Source organism: Heliangelus exortis, chromosome 23, assembly GCF_036169615.1.
Source record: "Heliangelus exortis chromosome 23, bHelExo1.hap1, whole genome shotgun sequence".
Lineage (NCBI taxonomy): Eukaryota > Metazoa > Chordata > Aves > Apodiformes > Trochilidae > Heliangelus > Heliangelus exortis.
The window spans coordinates 6145427-6163205 of NC_092444.1; the positions used below are offsets into that span (position 1 = coordinate 6145427).

At 54.8% G+C, this 17779-nt stretch overlaps 1 protein-coding gene across 1 annotated transcript in view; it reads right to left on the reverse strand.

The window, feature by feature from the left end:
* AJAP1 (adherens junctions associated protein 1) overlaps window positions 1-15947 on the reverse strand; it is a 35658-nt gene extending 19711 nt beyond the window's left edge. The window contains exons 1-2 of the mRNA XM_071766999.1: window positions 15534-15947; window positions 736-1403 (exon numbers count right to left, since the gene is read on the reverse strand). Coding sequence (XP_071623100.1) covers window positions 736-1403; window positions 15534-15562 — 697 coding nt within the window. The 5' untranslated portion in view covers window positions 15563-15947. The remainder of the gene's footprint in view (window positions 1-735; window positions 1404-15533) is intronic.
* Window positions 15948-17779: the final 1832 nt, after the last annotated feature.

A 17779-nucleotide genomic window follows, 5' to 3' on the forward strand; every position in this document is an offset into this window, starting at 1 on the left:
GCCTGGGGCCACCCTCTCAGGTGCTGCAAACGGGAGCTGGCACCCACCAGACCTGATGATGCCACCAGGTGTGACCAGTATGGGGAGATAAGGCTGAAGATCTCATCACGCAGCGAGCCACTCATGCTGGTGGGTGTTATTGATACACCCGCCCTAATTTATCCAGTGTTTTTTCTACAAGGTGTGTAGGCTGGGAGGTTTTTTTTTTCCTGCTATAAATAAGTCAGGAGCACCATGATGGTTGGCTTGTCTCTTTCTGCCAAGCTGCCAGGCTAGATAGATTAACTGGAATTAAGATTAGGCTATAAAATTCCTTTTTGATTCAACTAGAACATCACCGTGTGCTAAAAGCAGCCGATGCACAGTGAATAAATTCTGTAAACTATACAATGGCATCCCACGGTTTAATACCAGCAATAACAAATACAATTGGAAATAAACGGGCAGCAGCTTCCTCATCCATGTCCATGCAGCAGCTCACACCAGTGGGGGGGAGAGCAGGGCCGTGCCCCAGCCCCGTTCTGAGCACCAGGAGGGGCGAGGGGCTGTGGGTGGAGCCGGATAATGGGAAAACCCAGCGAGCCGCTGGAAAACACCTCGGATAAAAGCAATGAATCAGAGCTGCTGCTCACCCCCCGAGCACTCTTGTTCACCATCACCCACTGATCTCCATCACACTTGTGCTGCAGGCCCTCCCTCCACCCCCGGATCCCCCCAGTGCCCCGCAGCCCCTACCTGTGTTGTCCCCCAGCCCACGGGGTGGCCGCGCCTCCTTGCCGCTGCTGTGGCCGGCGGCCGGTTCGGCGGTGCTGGTGCGGCCGGGGCCGCCGCGTGGCACATCCCTGCCGGGTGCGGGGACCGGGGTGCTGGGGGGTGCGCGGGGCGGCGTGGCAGCGGTGGCCGCGGCGGTGGCGGTGGTGGTGGCGGCGGTGGCGGCGGCGGTGGTGGTGGTGGCTGTGGCGAAGGTGCCGGGCAGCGTGCTGCTCTCCAAGGAGTCCTCCTCGCCCGTGGGGCCCCAGACGATGACCTCGGGCAGCGCCGTGGGCCGCCCGTCCCGCAGGGCAAAGCCGTGGCCACGCAGGTGCCGCCGACCCCTCCGGGAGCGGGGCCGGGGCAGGGGGTGGCTGGCGGGCAGCGGGGCGGTTTGGGGTGGCCGGCGGGAGCGGGGTCTCTGGGCAGAGGGTGCCAGGGTGCAGGTCCAGAGGGTGTTGGGACGCCGCAGCTCCTCCCCGCTGCTCCCCGTGCCCCACAGGGAGCTGCGGGACAGTCTGTGCCGAAGCGCTGGCCGTGGTGAGAGCCTCCCCCCAGCACCGCTGGCCAGGGGCTGGCAGCTGGCAAGGTCCATGGCTAGGTGGAACATGGCTATTAAAATCCAAGCATGGCTTCCGAGCGGGCAAGTTGACCTGTGGACAGACAGCAACGGGGTGAGAAAGGCAGAGGGGGAACCCAGAGGCTCTCCAAACCCAAAACACCCTCTGGACAGCACAAGGAAAGCGGTGCCATCATCCCAGCTCCAGACAGGGGCCCCCAAAATGGCCTCACAGGGTACCCTGCACCCCTTCCCCACCTTCCTCCCACCACCAAACCCATCACGCCACAGGCAGGGCAGATCAAGGCCCTCCACTCAAAAAGGTTTTGCTGCTTTTCAGTGGGTCTGCAAGTGCTGTGAAGGACTTGAGAAAACTTCAAGGTTATACTACAAAACACCTCGAGGAAGCACCCAGCACCCCAACTGCCCAACTCAGCCCTGGGAGAGGAGTTTATCTGCTGCAGGTGTAGGAGGAAGCAACCAGCAGCCAGAACCTTTGCTCCGGGAGCTCCAAGGTGCCCATTCCCTGCAACCCACAGCAGAAGGAGTGAACCACGGAGGGCAGAGCCTTAATCCCTCAAGGAGCCAAAGCAGAGGAGGCAGCAGACTCTGGTATTTGCATGTGGAACTTGTCTCCCATTGAGCAGGACACCCACGCCACGGCAGGAGCATCCCCACCCCTCCTCAGCAGCCCTGCTCCACTCACACCTTCCCCTCAGAACCCACCTCACCGTGTGTCTGCAGAGAGAAAATGCCTGATAGACAAATTTTTTTTTTCTTTTTTTTTTTTTTCCCCAGGAAAAAAAAAAAAGATAAAAAATCATTAGGCCAAAGCCCAAAATCTTTACTCCATTTTATTCAGCTTTTACACAAGAAAGATTTTTGTCGAACTCAGCAGGAGTTAATGAGAGCTTTATATGGCTAAATAGACTAATCCTCCGCAGCGCTGCGCCCTGTAAACTCCTCGGTAGCAATACAAAATGTGCATCTGGTTGACAGGAGCATTTGTACACTCCCTCCATGCGTGAGCAAATGAAGCTAAAGGAGCTGACCTGGATACTCTCAGGCAGAGTCTTTTTCTGCTCAGACGATCTTTTTTTTTCCTAATTGGGCATTTTTTTAAAAGCGTAACAGCATTTATTTTGGGGAGGAATAAGGCGACGCGGGGAAAGAGCGCAGAAGGAGAAAGGGAAGAGAAAGAAACAGACAACATAAACCAAAATAGTTCAGGCTGGGGGAGGAAGAATTTCAAGGCTTCGAAAAAAACCCCAAAACAACAAAAAACCAACCACCCGAACCACGTTGTTGGCGGGGCTTTTTTGGAGGCTGGCGGAGTGGTGGCAGCACGAAGAGCATCCCCCATGTGCCACGCATCAGCAGTGCCAAGGGCACCACCCTGTCTTCACCAGTGAGGAGCTGGGAGCTCCAGCTTCCAGCCAGAGCTCAAAACCCAGATCCACCTTCACGATGCTCCAGTTCCCTCCAGCAGCACGTCAGGCTAGATTCCAGCCCCTGACTAGCGCCCAGACACCATCTAAACCATCTCCTTGTGAAGAGGGAGAGGTGCCAGGCACCTCTCTGGAGTGATGCTCACCCCTGGTCCCACCTCTCACACCAACCCCCCCATGCCCACGAGCACTCCCACCAGCAGCTCGTGATGGCACAAGCCAAGATGTGCCCAGTCTGGACCCAGTCCCCAGCCAGGGACTCTCTGCCTCCCAGCTGCTGTGCAGAAGGAAGATTCTGAAAGACATAATGCCAGTCCTTGCTCCTGGGGATTGGCAGCTTGCAGGAAAAAGAGGTTTTTTTCCCCCCAATCTTCCCACTTCCTCCTGCTTGCTCGTGACATTCTCAGGCTGAAGTAAGTGACAGCAGCCCCAAGCTCGCGGAGGTTCACTCCTGCGTGGGACCTGCCTGAGCATCACTGCCTTGCTCCCCACGCAGGAAAATGCAACACACAACCTCCAGCTTCACGTCAGCACCCCAGGAATGCTGTGCCCAAGCAGGGACAGACAAGACAGCTCTGGGTGGCACCCAGGGGCAGGGCTGACCCTCACCCCTGTCCAGAGCCTTTGCTTATAGGGAGGGACATGGTAGGGACACTCCTGCAACCCCCACGGGGCAGACAGAGCCCCAGCAGCACCCTGTCCTGCCCCAAGGACAGCACAGGTCACCTTCCCACTTCCAAGTGATGCCAGCCAAGGGATTGTCACCTAAGGACTGTCACCTAAGGACTGTCACCTAAGGACTGTCCTCCCGCCCGCCCCGCTGGCTGGCATGTCCCCAGGAGGTGGCTGTAGGGATGGCAGCAGTAAACCCGGTTACCTTGGAGGAATTCTGCATGCCATGCAATCTTTTGAGGGCTTTGCAACAACAGATAAGAGCAAGTGTCCTTCAGAATAAATAGCAGCGTGTAGGAGTTGCCGTTGTCTTGGCAACGCAGCGCGATGCTCAGCACGACGGCGGCGGGGATGTGGCAGCCGGAGACCCCGGGCTCCACTGCAGGACCCCCCCTTCCATGGAAACCAAAATTTTGAATATTCAGGGTTCCCCTTCCTCCCTGTGATTTTTTTTTTTCTTTTTTTTTCCCCCCATTGCAAAGGGAGACGGGGCAAGCGTGGGCAGTTTTCATGTTATTGCTTTTCCCGTTCTCCCAAAACACTTCTCAAGTGCAAGGAAAAAAAAAATCAGCAAAACTCTGAAATTGAGTCAAAACCAGAAATGAGAAGCGGAGATATTTGAGGAAATTAAATCCCTTCTTTGTCTTCCTCATCCAAAGCCATAGCTTCTGCAAACCACAAATCCATTCCTGTGGCTTAATGGCTGGAGAGGCAGGAAGGGTAACTCCCAGAACCTCCCACAAACATTCACCTGCCCTTCACCAGAAGCACTAGAGCAGATTTTAAGGAAACTGCTCAGATAATTACAGGGATCATGTGTGTTAAGCTCTCCAGCATTACCTTGCCAAGCCCAACCAAGCCAATTGCTGCCCTAAAGGTGATGTAGCTGCAGGGTTTTTGACAGAACCATCATAGCCTTTCCACCACAGGGTTCAGAGTCCTCCCCAGGAGAAATATCCCCACTTTTCTCACAAGTCCAAGGCACCTTCAGCCCCTTCCCACCAGGGAAATCAGGCTGACCATATCCCTGCCATGCCCACCAAGCTTCATGTACAGTCAGAAGCCCCCCAGGGTTGTGAGGAGCACACAGATGTGCAAGGTGTACTTTGGTAATGAGAGTCCTTGGATTACAACAGAGATGAAAATGAAAGATCATCACTGTCCTGGGAGTGTTTTATAAACATACAAAGCAGCAGCCTGGGAAAGGCTCCACTCAACCCACATCCCAGCTATGAAAAAGCATGGAAAAGCAACACACAGACAAAAGGTGAGAGCAGCCAGGCCAAACAGAGTAAACCCCCTCTTCTGTGGCACTTCATGCACCATGATTTTGCATTTCTATCCCCAGAGGCAGCTGGCACAACCACCCCAGGGCAGAGACTGCCATGGGAGCACGAGTTAAACCAGTGGCTGCTGAACCAGGCAAGTGCTGTGCACCCAGAAATCCCCGAGCTGGATAATCTGTCCCAGCAGTTAACTGGGATTGTGGCCACTGAATGGCTTTGACAAGCTGCTGAGCAGAACCCACCAGCAGCCTGCCCAGGACCTGCTTTCCCAGAGCCTCCAAAGGCTCAGTGGAGTGTGAATCCCTGGCAGTGTGGGAGAGGAGCCTATTTGTGTCCCTTTTTTCATAAGGGACTCAGATGCTCTCCAGCGCCAGCCTCTTTCTTTCTCCTGACCGTGGAGACACTTCACAGGCAGCATTAAATGCAGAATAGGCTGATTTTTAATGCAGAATTATACAAGTGGAACCATTCTTCCATTTCATGCCTCCTGTTAGGTAATCTATTGGTATTGCACGGGGAATCAAGGTTATGTCCTTGTTGGGATGATTTACGAACTCTGAGCATTTCAGATCTCCAAACACCAAGCAAGACAGAGATAAAAATATTCTAGCAAATGCCCTGAGCGTGATCAGGAGCAGTGTCTGGGGTGATGTTTGCTTGTCCCACAGCAGGACAACGGGTGCCACACTCTAGGAAAAGCATCCTTGGCAGCAGGGCTGCATGTCCTACAAAGGTGTTTGGAGCACGACACATTGCAAGGGGGTGTGCAGGAACTCGCTGGCTGGAGAAAGAACGAGGCTGCTGCATCTCGGAGGGTGACTTTGACACAGGAGCAAGAGGGGACAGTTTGGGCAGTGGCAGGTACTTGGCCCATGATGGTGTGTCCTTGTCACAGTGGGGACTGCAGCCCCGGCGCCTGCCGCAGCCTCTCCAGCCCCGCTGTCATCTGAGGATCCCTGCAGTGCTCTGTCCTTTCTTGTGACACCAGCAGCCACCACCGTGCACACAAAGCACCCCCACCTCACCCCCAGGAGCAGGACCCTCACAACAACAACAAGCAACATGGGTGAGTCCCAAAAGGCACAGGGTGAATTACACTGTGGGGTCAATAGGAGACCCCATGGACTCCCTGGCACAGCATCCATTGCATCCCACTGGTTCCAGAGAGGAAGAACCACAGGCACTGCCAGCACCAGCACCTCTCTCCTAAGGGATGTTTTGCTCCGGGACAAGTTGCTCTGAACCCAGATCCAGGAGGAACTGTGAACTTCCCATTCACTCAGGCATCTGCTGCCACCAGCTCTTCCGAGATAATTATAAATTTGAGAAAACATGGCTGCCAAGCTCCTAAAAGCCAGGGCTGGGAATTAAGGCACAAAAGCTGACACACAGTAGCACCCACCAAGGCAAACTAAATGAGCCACATCACTACTGATCTATATTACAGGATTACCTACCAATAAAAGTGATATTTAAAACAACTCCTCGGTTCCTCTGCTCTCCCCCTCCTTCCCACAAGTAATTAAACCAACACCACTTCCCGCAGTGGAGGGGATGGGATTGATCATGGGTGGAAACCAGCAGAGGGTGAATCCTCACCATCCTCTTTCTGCAGCCAATTTCACTGGGAGAAAAGGGCAGAAAAATGCCAGCTGGGGCTGGGGAGCAGTGGGTGCTCCCTAGAGGAGAAAAGCCAAGAGAGAGGTGGCCAGGTCCACCCCTGCAGGCACCAGGGAGCAGAGGGCAGTGAAGTGGAGCTGCTGGCTTTGCTGCCTCTGTCTCCTGCTTGCTCAGCTGCAAACAAACAATTTTAACATTTGAATAGCTACAAGTGTGGAAGGTGGAATTAATACCCAGTGCTAGGGCAGGAATGATGCTGCAGAGCCTGCCAAGGCTGGCAGGACCTGCTCTGGTACCTTCAGTCCCACCCATCTCTGGGGGAACAAGGGCAAAGCCCCCAGTGTGGCAGTCCAGGGGTCCTGCTGGATGCCCCTCCGGGAGCAGGACCCCCCTGGGCATGTCCCATGGTCATACAGTGAGAGGTGGCACAGGCAGAAAAGAGAAAAAAACCTTGAAAACAGAGAAAAGCAGCACACGTGGCCATCGCAGCAAAGGCAGGAGCAGGTTTGCTCCACAGTGGCCACGTGCCTGGTTGCTGCCAAACTTCAACCCTCAGTTTTGAGTTAATTTCACAGAAAAAAGATTTAAAAAAATTTAAATGGATGCCAACAGGACTAAGGGGTGACAGCAGCAGCATGAGGATGAGCACAAGAGCCCGGGGAGCTGGTAAAGGAAGATTCCAGCCTAGCTGGGCTTGCTCTGGCGCCGAGGCTGCAGCATTCCCCTGGTCCTGAGGGATTATCTCAGGTAGGATTTGAAAAGTGCCAGGGCCTGGCAGCCCAGAAGTCTGCGTGTGCCTTCAGAGAGAGAAAAGCCTTCAGCAAACTTCTGTGCAACCCCAGAGCTGGGTGATGCCACCCGGTGTGCTGCAGGCAGGGGATGGCGGTCACGCTGCCTCCCTCCCCATCCAGGTGACAAAACACCCAGGGGACAGCTCGGTCCCTGCAGCCCGGGTACCAGCAAAGGACCCTCCCCAGAGGGCATGGCACAGCCACCACCACTCTGCCAGCACCCAACAGCCCCTGCCAGCAAACACTGGGAGCATTTAGGGCCGGACAGTGGGGCATTTCATCTGACTGTCAGGAATAACACTCGGCTTTTGTCCCGCTGGATAAAGGGGGTTTGTGAGCGCTGGCTTTCCAGCCCAAACCTGCAGCTGTCATCAACTTCTTTCACTCGTCCTCCCCCAAATTCTGCACCAGAGCTGGGGAGCAGGCAAGAGCTCCAGTTCAGGCACGACTTGCTGCGAGGTACTTCTCAGATTTCCAAAGCCACTAAAAATCTTGTTGGAGAGTCACGGCCTCAAGCTCCACTTCTTGGCAATACTTTAAAAATTCCCTAAGCCTAAGGAAATCAGGGTTTTTCCCACATTATTTTAGCTTCTACCTATTCCTCCTCGTGTAGCCCAAGCATGATGCAACTGCAGCACTCCTTGCTTTAATGGAATTGAAGACGGAGAAGATACCAAAGGGCTGAATGACTCCATCAGAGCATGAGCAAGACACCAGCAAGGTGAGATGGGGAGCAAAAGGTACTTCTGGCCAGTGCTATACTGAGAATCAGCACAGGAGAAGCTGAGAAAGCAAGAAGACCCTTTGAGAAGGGGACATCACCACCCTTTCACCCCACTGCCTCACTGGTAAATAAACCAAGTGCTTATTTTCTAAACGTGCTTAAGCCACGTCATTACAACTTCTGTGGGAAACACTTTGATCTAAAAAAAAAAAAAATAAATAAAAAATTCGTTCAGAACATCTAAAGTAGTAGCTTAATGAGCTTTAAAACAAAATAATTAACAGGGGTTCACTGCACTGCTGTTCCACAACACAGCTCAGCAGCAGCACATCAGAGTCTCTGCTTGCCGGGATCCCCACATCCCTGGGAAACACCCCCACCATGGAACACACCCAAGGAGCAAATACCTTCCCATGGGATTCTTAATGATCATCTCCTGAAGAGCTGCACTTTCCTGGGAGGGAGGGAAGACAAGCACTGACCCTGCTGGAAATGCCTGGATGAGTGGTGAGGGATGGATGTGGTCCCCTGGGAAATCCAATCACCTTGAGTCTTGCTACCAGCACTGTGGCCTCTACAAGAGCTTCTCACCCTGGAGTAACTGAGATTCAAACCCAGCCTTCTCCTGGGAAGTCCCTGGCAGCCTGAAACCTCCACAGCCATACAGAGGAATGAACACAGGTAAAGCACAAAGGATTTCAAAGGATCTCTTACAGAAACGGAGAAGATGAGAGAAACGAAGCCTCTAAAAGCAGGCAGGTAGACAGCTGGCTTTTATGGAGTGAGAGATACAATAAAATAATAAAATAAAAAAATGTTAAAAAAAAAAAAATGCAGCAGAGCACCCTTTGAAGTTGTGAAACATCAATAGGGAAAGCTGGAGAAAGAAAGGCATGAGCACAGGGCACAGCATCACCTGGCTGAGCCATGGTGCTGGGGACCTCCCAGCCCCCCCAAGTCCTTCTCCTGAGCCAGTGCTGGGTCTGTGACCAGCCCTGCACTGGGGACATCCCATTGATGGCTTGACACATTTAATGGAAAAAAGAGAACAGGCCCAAAAGATGTAGAAGTCGTCAAACCAAAATAGGAAGTGAAAGCAGAGAGACTGAAATCCAGGGCAAAGACTCTTGATCCTTTCATACAGAAGTTTAAATCCCCTTTTTAGCACCGAAAAAAATTTCTTTTCCAGAGAGAAAGAGCAATTTTCCCTGTCACAGCCACCTCAGCATCCAGGCAGCTCTTAGGCTCTCCTGCTCTGGAGTGAAATCCTGCTGGATCAAGGTGAAGGTGACTCACAAGAGGCAGCCAGAGCACCTTGGAGCCCTGTGCCGTTTGTGGGCACGCAGCCTGCGATAGTGCTGTGCTTTGCATCTCATTAAAAAAAATAAAATCCACTTTGCAGTAGTGATTAAACTTTTCAAAGCGTTATCTCCAAGGAGAGACGGACTCTGCCAGGCTGATTGGTGGTGACAGGAGACCTCCCCCATGCCTCCCTGCTCTTCCCAAACCTCAGTGATTTATTGCCTCTCCTGCGGTATCTCTGCAACCCCCCTTGCCATGCCAGGTCCCACACCACGCAGGTCCAGACCTCTGGAAGGATGAAAGGGAAGAAATATGGGGCTATATCCATTCCTGTTCCATGTTTGAGCAGAATATCCCCAAAGAACTGCCCGTAAGAAACATTTCCACATCCATTCATCAAATTAACAAAATGGATTTTGCCAGAGAATACGTCGCTGAGATGGGAACCCCGAATGCATCCTGAGTATTCCACTCAGGAGGATGCTAGAGGCATGGAGAGCCTCTCACAAAGCCAAGAACAAGATGAATAACTCGTTCTCCTCCTTCCCAGACAGAACTTAATAAGGGAACCCATGAAAGGCACCTACTTGTAGAAAATCAGTTTATTCTTCCTAGGAGCTCTTTTGACAATAACACTTGCCAGCAATGCTGTCCCCGTGCAAGGCTGCCCATGGGTTTCACCATCAGCTGGGGAGTGGCAGAGCCTGACGGAATTCCCAGTGGGAACAGCGGCCACGTGGCCTCAGTTCCTGGCATTAATCACCCACGTTTCAGTGGGTCCTTAAGTGGATGTCCTAATCCATGTCAATTAACTCCTGCTTCATTAGGCGAGTCCTGCAGACGGAGGCAGAGATATCGCAGGCAGCGGGAGCAGGGCACGGGATGCTGGCAATTACAGGAACGTGTCCCCGAGGATGTCACACGTGTGCTGGGGCAGGAAAATCTCAGGGGAACCCTGACCTGGCCACGGCTTCACCTGGAATGACAGGCAGGGAAGTGGCAGCGTCCATTAACGCCGTTTGCTCTTAATGGAGCCCCAAACACTGACTGCCCAGCGACGAGCACGCAGCCTCCCACTCCAAGTCACAAAAAAAACTTCATGCTGCCACATCTCCTATTTACAGGGCCACAAACCACATCTGGAGCGGGTCTTGTGAGGTGGTTCTGCACATCTAGGGGGCTACGGATGGGGAGGAAGCCAAAGCTCCTCATGGAAAGGAGCCATCAGTGCCTGCAAGGCCATGGCTGAACTCCACAGAACTGCTTTCCTGCAGGGAAAAGCTCAGTCCCTTGCATGATGTACACTGTCACCTCCTCCTTGTGCCAGCACACCTTCATCCCTTTGCTTCTCCATCATTAGGGCATGTGCACTCCCACAAGCTCTGGTTTTTCCTCCCCAAGGGTCCAGACTCACATTTTTCTTGCAGGACACACGTCACAGCTCCCAGGCTACGTGTTGCTCTTGAAGCAGCATTTCCTCAGCCTTCCTTTGGCAGCCAGCGGGGTTTGCAGCACTCACACCCCAGCTGGGCAAAGCTCCCCACAGCTCAACCTTATCCCATGATGGCTTCACCCGAGGCTATGAGCAGATTGGCTCTGCCTCCTCTCACTCGAGCCATCTTCTTCATCAAGAATTGGCCAGTTGCTTTCATGAAGGGCTCCAGCCAGGGCTTCCCACATGGTGCTGTGCAAGGGAAGAGCTTTTGCTCCCCACAGCACCATGGGCACAGCAGCCACTGCTGGAGCACACCAGCAGCATCCCTCGTTGGGATGCACCAGCAGCCACTCAGAAAAGAGACAGGGATGCAACAACAGAACAGCAGAGCTCCTGAAAAAGGCCTCCAGAGCAAACCTAAACAAAAATCGTTGCATGTTACAGTATTCTTCCTGCCCACACATCATTTCTAAGTCACAATGAGACATTTCACAGAGCAGAGCTGAAAATGCTCCAAGGCCTCTCCAGGGATGCACAACCTGCTGCTCTGCTGGGAATGCCCTGGGGCGAGTCCCCAGCAGGTTCTTCAGCCTCCTGCCCGGATGCTGGGGGGGCTCAATGTCCCTGTCCCTGCTTATTTCCATGCAGCTGCTCATCCACCTCCAGCCAAGCCAGATTTCTTTTCTTTTTATCACTGTTGCTTGGTACCAGAAAGGCTGAATCACAGGGCACAGACAGGAGGACTCATCCTCCTGTATTTGGGGTTACAGCTATGGGTTTCTGCCTCCACCAGAAGCACTGGAGAGAAACAAAGCTTCAACAGAAACACCCATCAGTTCCTAACACATCCCTACATGCATCCATTGCTGTGCTTTAGGGAGCTTTAGCTCTGGCAGAGCTGCTGAGGCCAGAGAAAGGAACTGATAAACCCAGACAGCAGTAGCAATTCAGTGGCAGACAAAACCTCATTTCACAAGGAATCCTCATAAAACCAAATGAATGTTAAAGGATGAAGGCAGGTAAACCTCCCACAGTTCAGTTCAGGCCATGGAGACTCAGTTTAAATCTCCAAGCAGTTCTGATTTAATCAATGCATTTCAAAGTGAAATTAAATGAAGTACATCTCCATCACTGGAAATTATGTAAGCTATCAAAGTCTGTAGGTGCAGATCCAGGTAAGCAGAGCCTCAGGAAATATTCATATCAACTCAAATTCCATTTTTAAGGAAGTAGTTCAGCTCCAGAGTGTTATGTGATTCCAGTGAAAAAAATCCAACCTGATGAAAAACATATACCCAAAATGATGAAGGGCTAGTGAAGGGGAGAAAAAACCCTTCAGTTTAAATGAGGTTTAAATGCTCCATCCACCCCGCTGATCCCACCCAGCACGCTTGGCCTCCATGCTAGTAGAGTTTTGGTCTCAAACCCAAAATTTTTCTGGGCTTGAGTTGCTGGAACCCACATCTCCAGCACCAGCCCTACACGAGAACAAGGGATCCAGCAGCCCGTGGCAGAGCAGCTCCCGCTCCTCCGGCTCAGCATATTGATTCCCGTAATCTTTCCTTCCAGTCCTTCTCCTATTAGCTATATTTAAAGGCTTAAGCATGCATACATTTCCATAATGAACCTCAGACCTGTCGGAAGTCGTATGGATTATTCCCCACCCCACAGAGCTGTCCTGCGAGGCAGCGCTCCCTGTGTACACACAGAGAGACACAAATGGAAATAAACCCTGCTGGGAGCCCTCTGGGTGAGGGAAAGTAGGAACAAGGTTATGGAGCCACCTGGAGAGCTGGTCTCCACCTTGCTGTGGTTCCCCTTTGCTGGTTGGGCTTTGAGGGGAAATTATCAGCTGCTTATGTCAGCAGATGAGGGCTGGGTCCAGCTCGGGTGCTCCGGGATGGAGCGATGGGCAGGCAGCTCAGTGCGTGGCCCCTGTCCCGCACGCTGAGGGGGATGTGGGACAGCCCTGGAGCTCTGCCCCCGTGGCAGTTCCCATCCATCACCCCACTGGAGACGCCACAGCGTGACAGCTCTGGTGTTATTACAATAATTATTCATGCTCTGGGGAAGAGGCTGCTGAAGCCCAGCGCCGCTCCCTCCGCCTCATCTGTGAAATTGCTGCCAGTTAGGAGGTACGAAGCACGGCATAAAAGTGCAGTTTATTCAAGCATTATTGTGGCTGTTAAGTATCATAGCCAGTGACACCAGATGAATTTCTGTGGCAATCAATTCACCCGGGAGCAGGCAGCTCAGCCCCTGTGTGGATGCGGGATGAGTAAGGACTCCTCAGTGGAGGCCATTAACTCCCACTGCTTGCTGCTCTCATTACTTCCCAGACTGCAAGGCTTGCATCTTTGACAGGCAGCTGAATCTACATTTGACAGCACGAACCTGATGAGTGAAATCCATGGAAAAATGTTTGCTTTGGCAGTAACTACAAGGCCCATAAAGTTTCCTCAGTGCCGATGCAGGGGGATGTATGGCTTCTAACGAGTTGTTTCAAACAATCGACGAGACATCACAAACAGTATTTTTACTCACACTGCAAATCACCCAAGAGCTAAACGCTATAAAAAAATGTGGCATATTGTTTAAAATTATTTGTAGCTATGGAAGGGAAGTCCCCAGCCAGAGCCAGCAGCCAGGCAGGGGCCTGCAGCAGACAGCCCCATGCCCTCCCAGGGACGTGCAGGCACTGACACAGCTGTTTGCATGCACACGTATGTCTCTGCATGATCAGGAGAACCAAAAAACCCACCCTCATCTAGCAGCACCCACCCCAGGGCCTGCCAGCTCTGGAGCATCCCCAAGAAGAGGCTTTAAGAAGGGGCAACAGTGCCCACCCAGCCCCTCTCCCCGCAGCGCTCAGAGCCGGGGGAGCAGCAACCTCCCCTTAAGGAGAGCAAGGGCAGAATAACCCCAGTGATTTGGGTTTGCAGGTCTTGCCTTCCCCAGCTGCAGAGCAAAGCTCGCCTGCAAGGTCACCCAGCTGCCGCTGCCCGGGGCAAAAAGAATCCGGTTTGAAAGGAGCAATAAGGTACCAGCTCCGCGGCGGCAGCTCCAGGCACAGCCTGCGAAGGGTGAATCAGGCACCGGAAAGGTCTGCTGCTTCTCTTGGAGCTATTTTACTAGCGGTCTTCAAGAAAAATGAAGGGAAACGGCATGGGAAATGTCAGAAATAAAGCCAGAAGCAATTAGAGAGAAGCGAGAGCAGCAGGCAAGGTTAGCAGTGAAGTTCTGTCTTATTAAAAATAAAACGTGGGAGAACTGAAGTTGATGAGGTGGTAGAGAGGACAGCCCGGCACTGAGGATCCAGAATACACAGCAAAGAAAATCACAAGGCGAATCGAGGAGAGAAGCCACCGGAAGGCTCCTGTTTTCATTGCTCAAAACTCTTAACAAAAATGAAAAAGCAGAGGGCGTCCTCTGGTTCCAAGATTACAGTCTCCTGCTGGCTCCAGCCTCAGGAAGCAGCCCTCCAGCTCCACCAGGCTTTTCATCGGCCACAGAATACATCCAAATAAGAGGCACCCTGAAAAACATCTCGGGTGCTTCTCCTAGGAGGAATTCCTAAGGTCACTACATCACCGCAGGCTCCCGGAGACGCCGTCCTTCCCACGGCAGCGTTCCCTCGGCAGATGGACATCTCAGGTGGCAGGGGGAGGGTGCGTGGGTCCCTGGGCCACCAGGGTGCGTGGGGCAGGGGATGAGGTCGGTGGCATCGGGAGCTCACTTGCCACATGCTTCAGACACAAACCAAAAGCCGAGGGCCTCCCCGAGACAAAACCTCCGGCATAGACAAAACCTCAGTTCAAGTCTCGCCCTCCCAGAGTCCATCCGAAGCTCTGGCAGAGGGACAAAGCTTCCAGCAACTCCGAAGGGTGATGGACAAAGGCCTCTCACATCCTGCTGGCAGCGTTCGGGGGGCCCTGCCCATGCCCCCAACCCCGCAGCCATGTTCTACCGGGGAGGGGCAATGGGCTCCCCACAGCTGCTGCGGGGGTCGGGGCCGCATCTCTCTGCTCGGACCGCAGCCCTCCAGGGGACCCCATCCCACTCCCCAGGGAGCAGTGCAAAGCCACCTGCTCAGGACCCCTCGGCTCGGGACCCCTCTCTGCAACAGCGAGACCCTCGGCACAGCCCGAGGCCGTGTGGATGTGCCCGGCCTGCTCCCCTCCTGCAGACCCCCGGCTCGGGGCAGGAGGGGGGTTTGACCCTGCCCCACAGCGACCACTCACCATCCCAAACCCAGGACTTCTAAAGACAAAATCAGGTTGGGGGGAGAGGAACGGACCACGAAACACACAGCAGCGGAGTTTTCCTTATCTTACTTGATAAACACCCCGGTGCTGTAAACATTTTCCACCAAAACAGGCTCAAAACACCAAACCCCGAGTGTTCCCGGGGCTGGAGGGCGAGTGGCTCTCCCGACACGGCACCATGGAAATAACAAGATTTCGGCTCAGATGACTTCGCAGCGGTAATGAAAATGTGTTACATAACACTTTGCTCCCTCTGCTTTGCAATTCTCGACTAATCTCCCCAAACACATCAAACACTGTGACACCCGCTGTCGCCATCCCCCCAGCCCCTCCCGACCCCTGCCGCCAGCAGTCCCTGAGGCGGAGGAACTCTTCCCGGAGGAAAGAGCCGGGCGCAGGGACACGGGGCACACACTTCCCCGGGATGGGCGAGCCGAGGCCGGGAGCAGTGGCCACTTAGCCCGGAGCGGGGACCGACCGCGTCTCCCCGAAGCCAAGCTGCACCGGTCCACTCACCACCCGGCATCGGTCCACTCGCCACCCGACACCGGTCCACCTCCCCCTCCCAATAACTTCATTATTTAACTCCCATCAGCCGCTCCCCCGAGCGCGGCCGCCGGCGAGAAGCGCAGCCGGCGCCCGCTCCGCGGCGTTCCGCGGGGCTCCGTGCCCCGGCCCTACCTGCTTCCCGGGAGCCGTCGCATCCACATCGTCACGTCTCGGCCCGCCCGTCCCGGCCCGTCCCGGCCCGGCGGGGCTCACCGCCTCAGCTCTCCATCCGTGCGCACCGCCCCGCACTGGGCGGCGGGGCAGGCGGTGGGCAGCGGGGCGGGCATGCCCGGGGGCCGGCGGGGGTCGGCGCTCCGGCTGCCCTGGCCTCTCAGCGCCGGGGGGGCAGCTGCGCGCCCGCGGAGACTGCGCGCCCCATGCGCGGCGGGGGAAACGCGGGGCTGCCGAACCCCTGTGGTGCGGCTGGGCTGGGCTCGGCGCGGCTCAGAACGATTCTGCTGGGAGCGGAGCGGATCGGTTCGGCGCGGCTCAGCTCTGCTCTGCGCGCCCGCGACTGTGCGCGCACCCGCGGGGCAGGGGGCGGGGGGCCGCGGCGCGGGGAAGTTGCGCGGGGAGGAGGCGGGGGCGGAGCGCGGCCCCTCGGCTCCGGCACAGCCCCGGCCCCGCGGAGGGTCCAACCCCGCCCAGCAGCGGGCAGGGTCCCGCCGGTTCGGTCGGTCGCCTCCGCCGTTCCCATGCGCACCGCTCCGCGCCTCCGGAACGTCCCTTCTCCCTGAACCCCGGGAATCGCACCGCGCTGGCGGCTCCCGAGCTCCTGCCCCCTCCCCTGAAGCGCTGGTGCCTTCAGCACGACCTCTGCCCCCCTCCCCCCCAGCCCCGCAGGGAATTTCCTCCGGACCACCGGGAAGGGGGACGCGTTTGCAATTTGGAAAGTCCGGGGCGGGGAGACTCCGCTCCCCGGGGATGGTGGGATCCCGGCCGGGCCAGCGGGCACAGGCTGTCCCGGGGACCCCGGCCCGTCCTCCAGCCCCCGCGAAACCCGGCGGGGTTTCGCTCCTAATCCCGCACCTTGGTGTTGCGGGAAAAACGTCGAGCAAGTGCGAGGGCGAATCTTCCGTCTGCCCACGCCGCCTCCTTCCCCGGCTCCGGAACCAGAGACCTGCAGCCACCGCCGCCAGCGAATTCCCTTCGGCTGAAAGTTCGTGCCTTTTTTTTTTTTTTTTTTTTTTTTTTTTTTTTTTTTTTTTTTTTTTTTCCCCACCTCTGTGCTCGTTTAAAGACAATGGAGCACAAAGAGGGCAAGCGAAGGCGCTGGGAACGGCTTTGGTTATTTTAAGAGGTGTTTCATCAGAGCCTGAGACGTTTTCTCTCTTTCCAGGGGTGCCACCAGTAAGAAGCTAAATCGTTCCTATAGTGTACTGAAAGAGAAGTGTCTGTCTTGAACAGACGAGCTACTTTGGACGCTTTCTGTTCAGTTGCTGCAAAAAAAAAAAGATGTTTTTGTATTAATTTGGGGACAGATTCTTCGAAGCTGCTCCTGGCTACGAGTGAGGACTAAGGCTGCGGTTTGCAGAGCCAGAACTGCCTGGGCGGTCCCCCCGCAGGACCAAACCCCCGGGCAGCCTCGGCACCACTCGGGGCCAGCAGGGAAGGGGCATGCCAACAACTCGGCTCGCTTTTGTTCCGAGCCATCACACCAGAAAGCAAGACTTCAATAGAAACGGGTCTCTGCCGTCTTTGTGAGTCACCGCGTTTCTTTCCTGCCTCCGTATAAACTTATTTTAGACACAGAAGGAGCCTCCTCTCAGCGAGGCAGCTGGACGAAAGGTCAGCGCTGTCCCTCGGACGCCTCTCAAGTCCTTGCTCCTTACGCGTGCTACCGCTGGATCTGCTCCAGCCGCCACGAGGAGTCCTGGGATTCATCATCCAAACCCCCACGTTATGGGGACTCGGATTCCTAGTCAGAAGGAAGCTATTTGGGGAAGGATGAAATCTCAGGGAGTGGCCTGATGAGCAGCTCATCTTGTGAGATTTCAGCTGCTGGGGAGACAGAGCCTATCCAAGAGCCTATCCAAGCCCTAGCAGAACCAGGGCTACAAAAGTGTCCTAAATAATGGCCAGGATTAATTTTGTTTTGTCCTAAGCAGGCTCCTGACCTTCTGGGACAGTTTGGGCACAGTTCCCTCAGAGCCACCAATAAACACCCCCCCGACAGCCAGGCCAGGCAGAGTGCATTTGGTGATGCTGCTCCCCTTCCCATCTCCCCTTAACTAGGCCAGTTACAAACTGGAGCCCAGCTCTGCCCAGTCAGGGCTCTCGTCCCTCCGCAGCCTGGAGGGAGGGAGCCGCGAGACCTAGGGATGTTAACTACATGCAAATCCATGATTTTATCCGTGATGTTCAGAGCTGCAAATTAC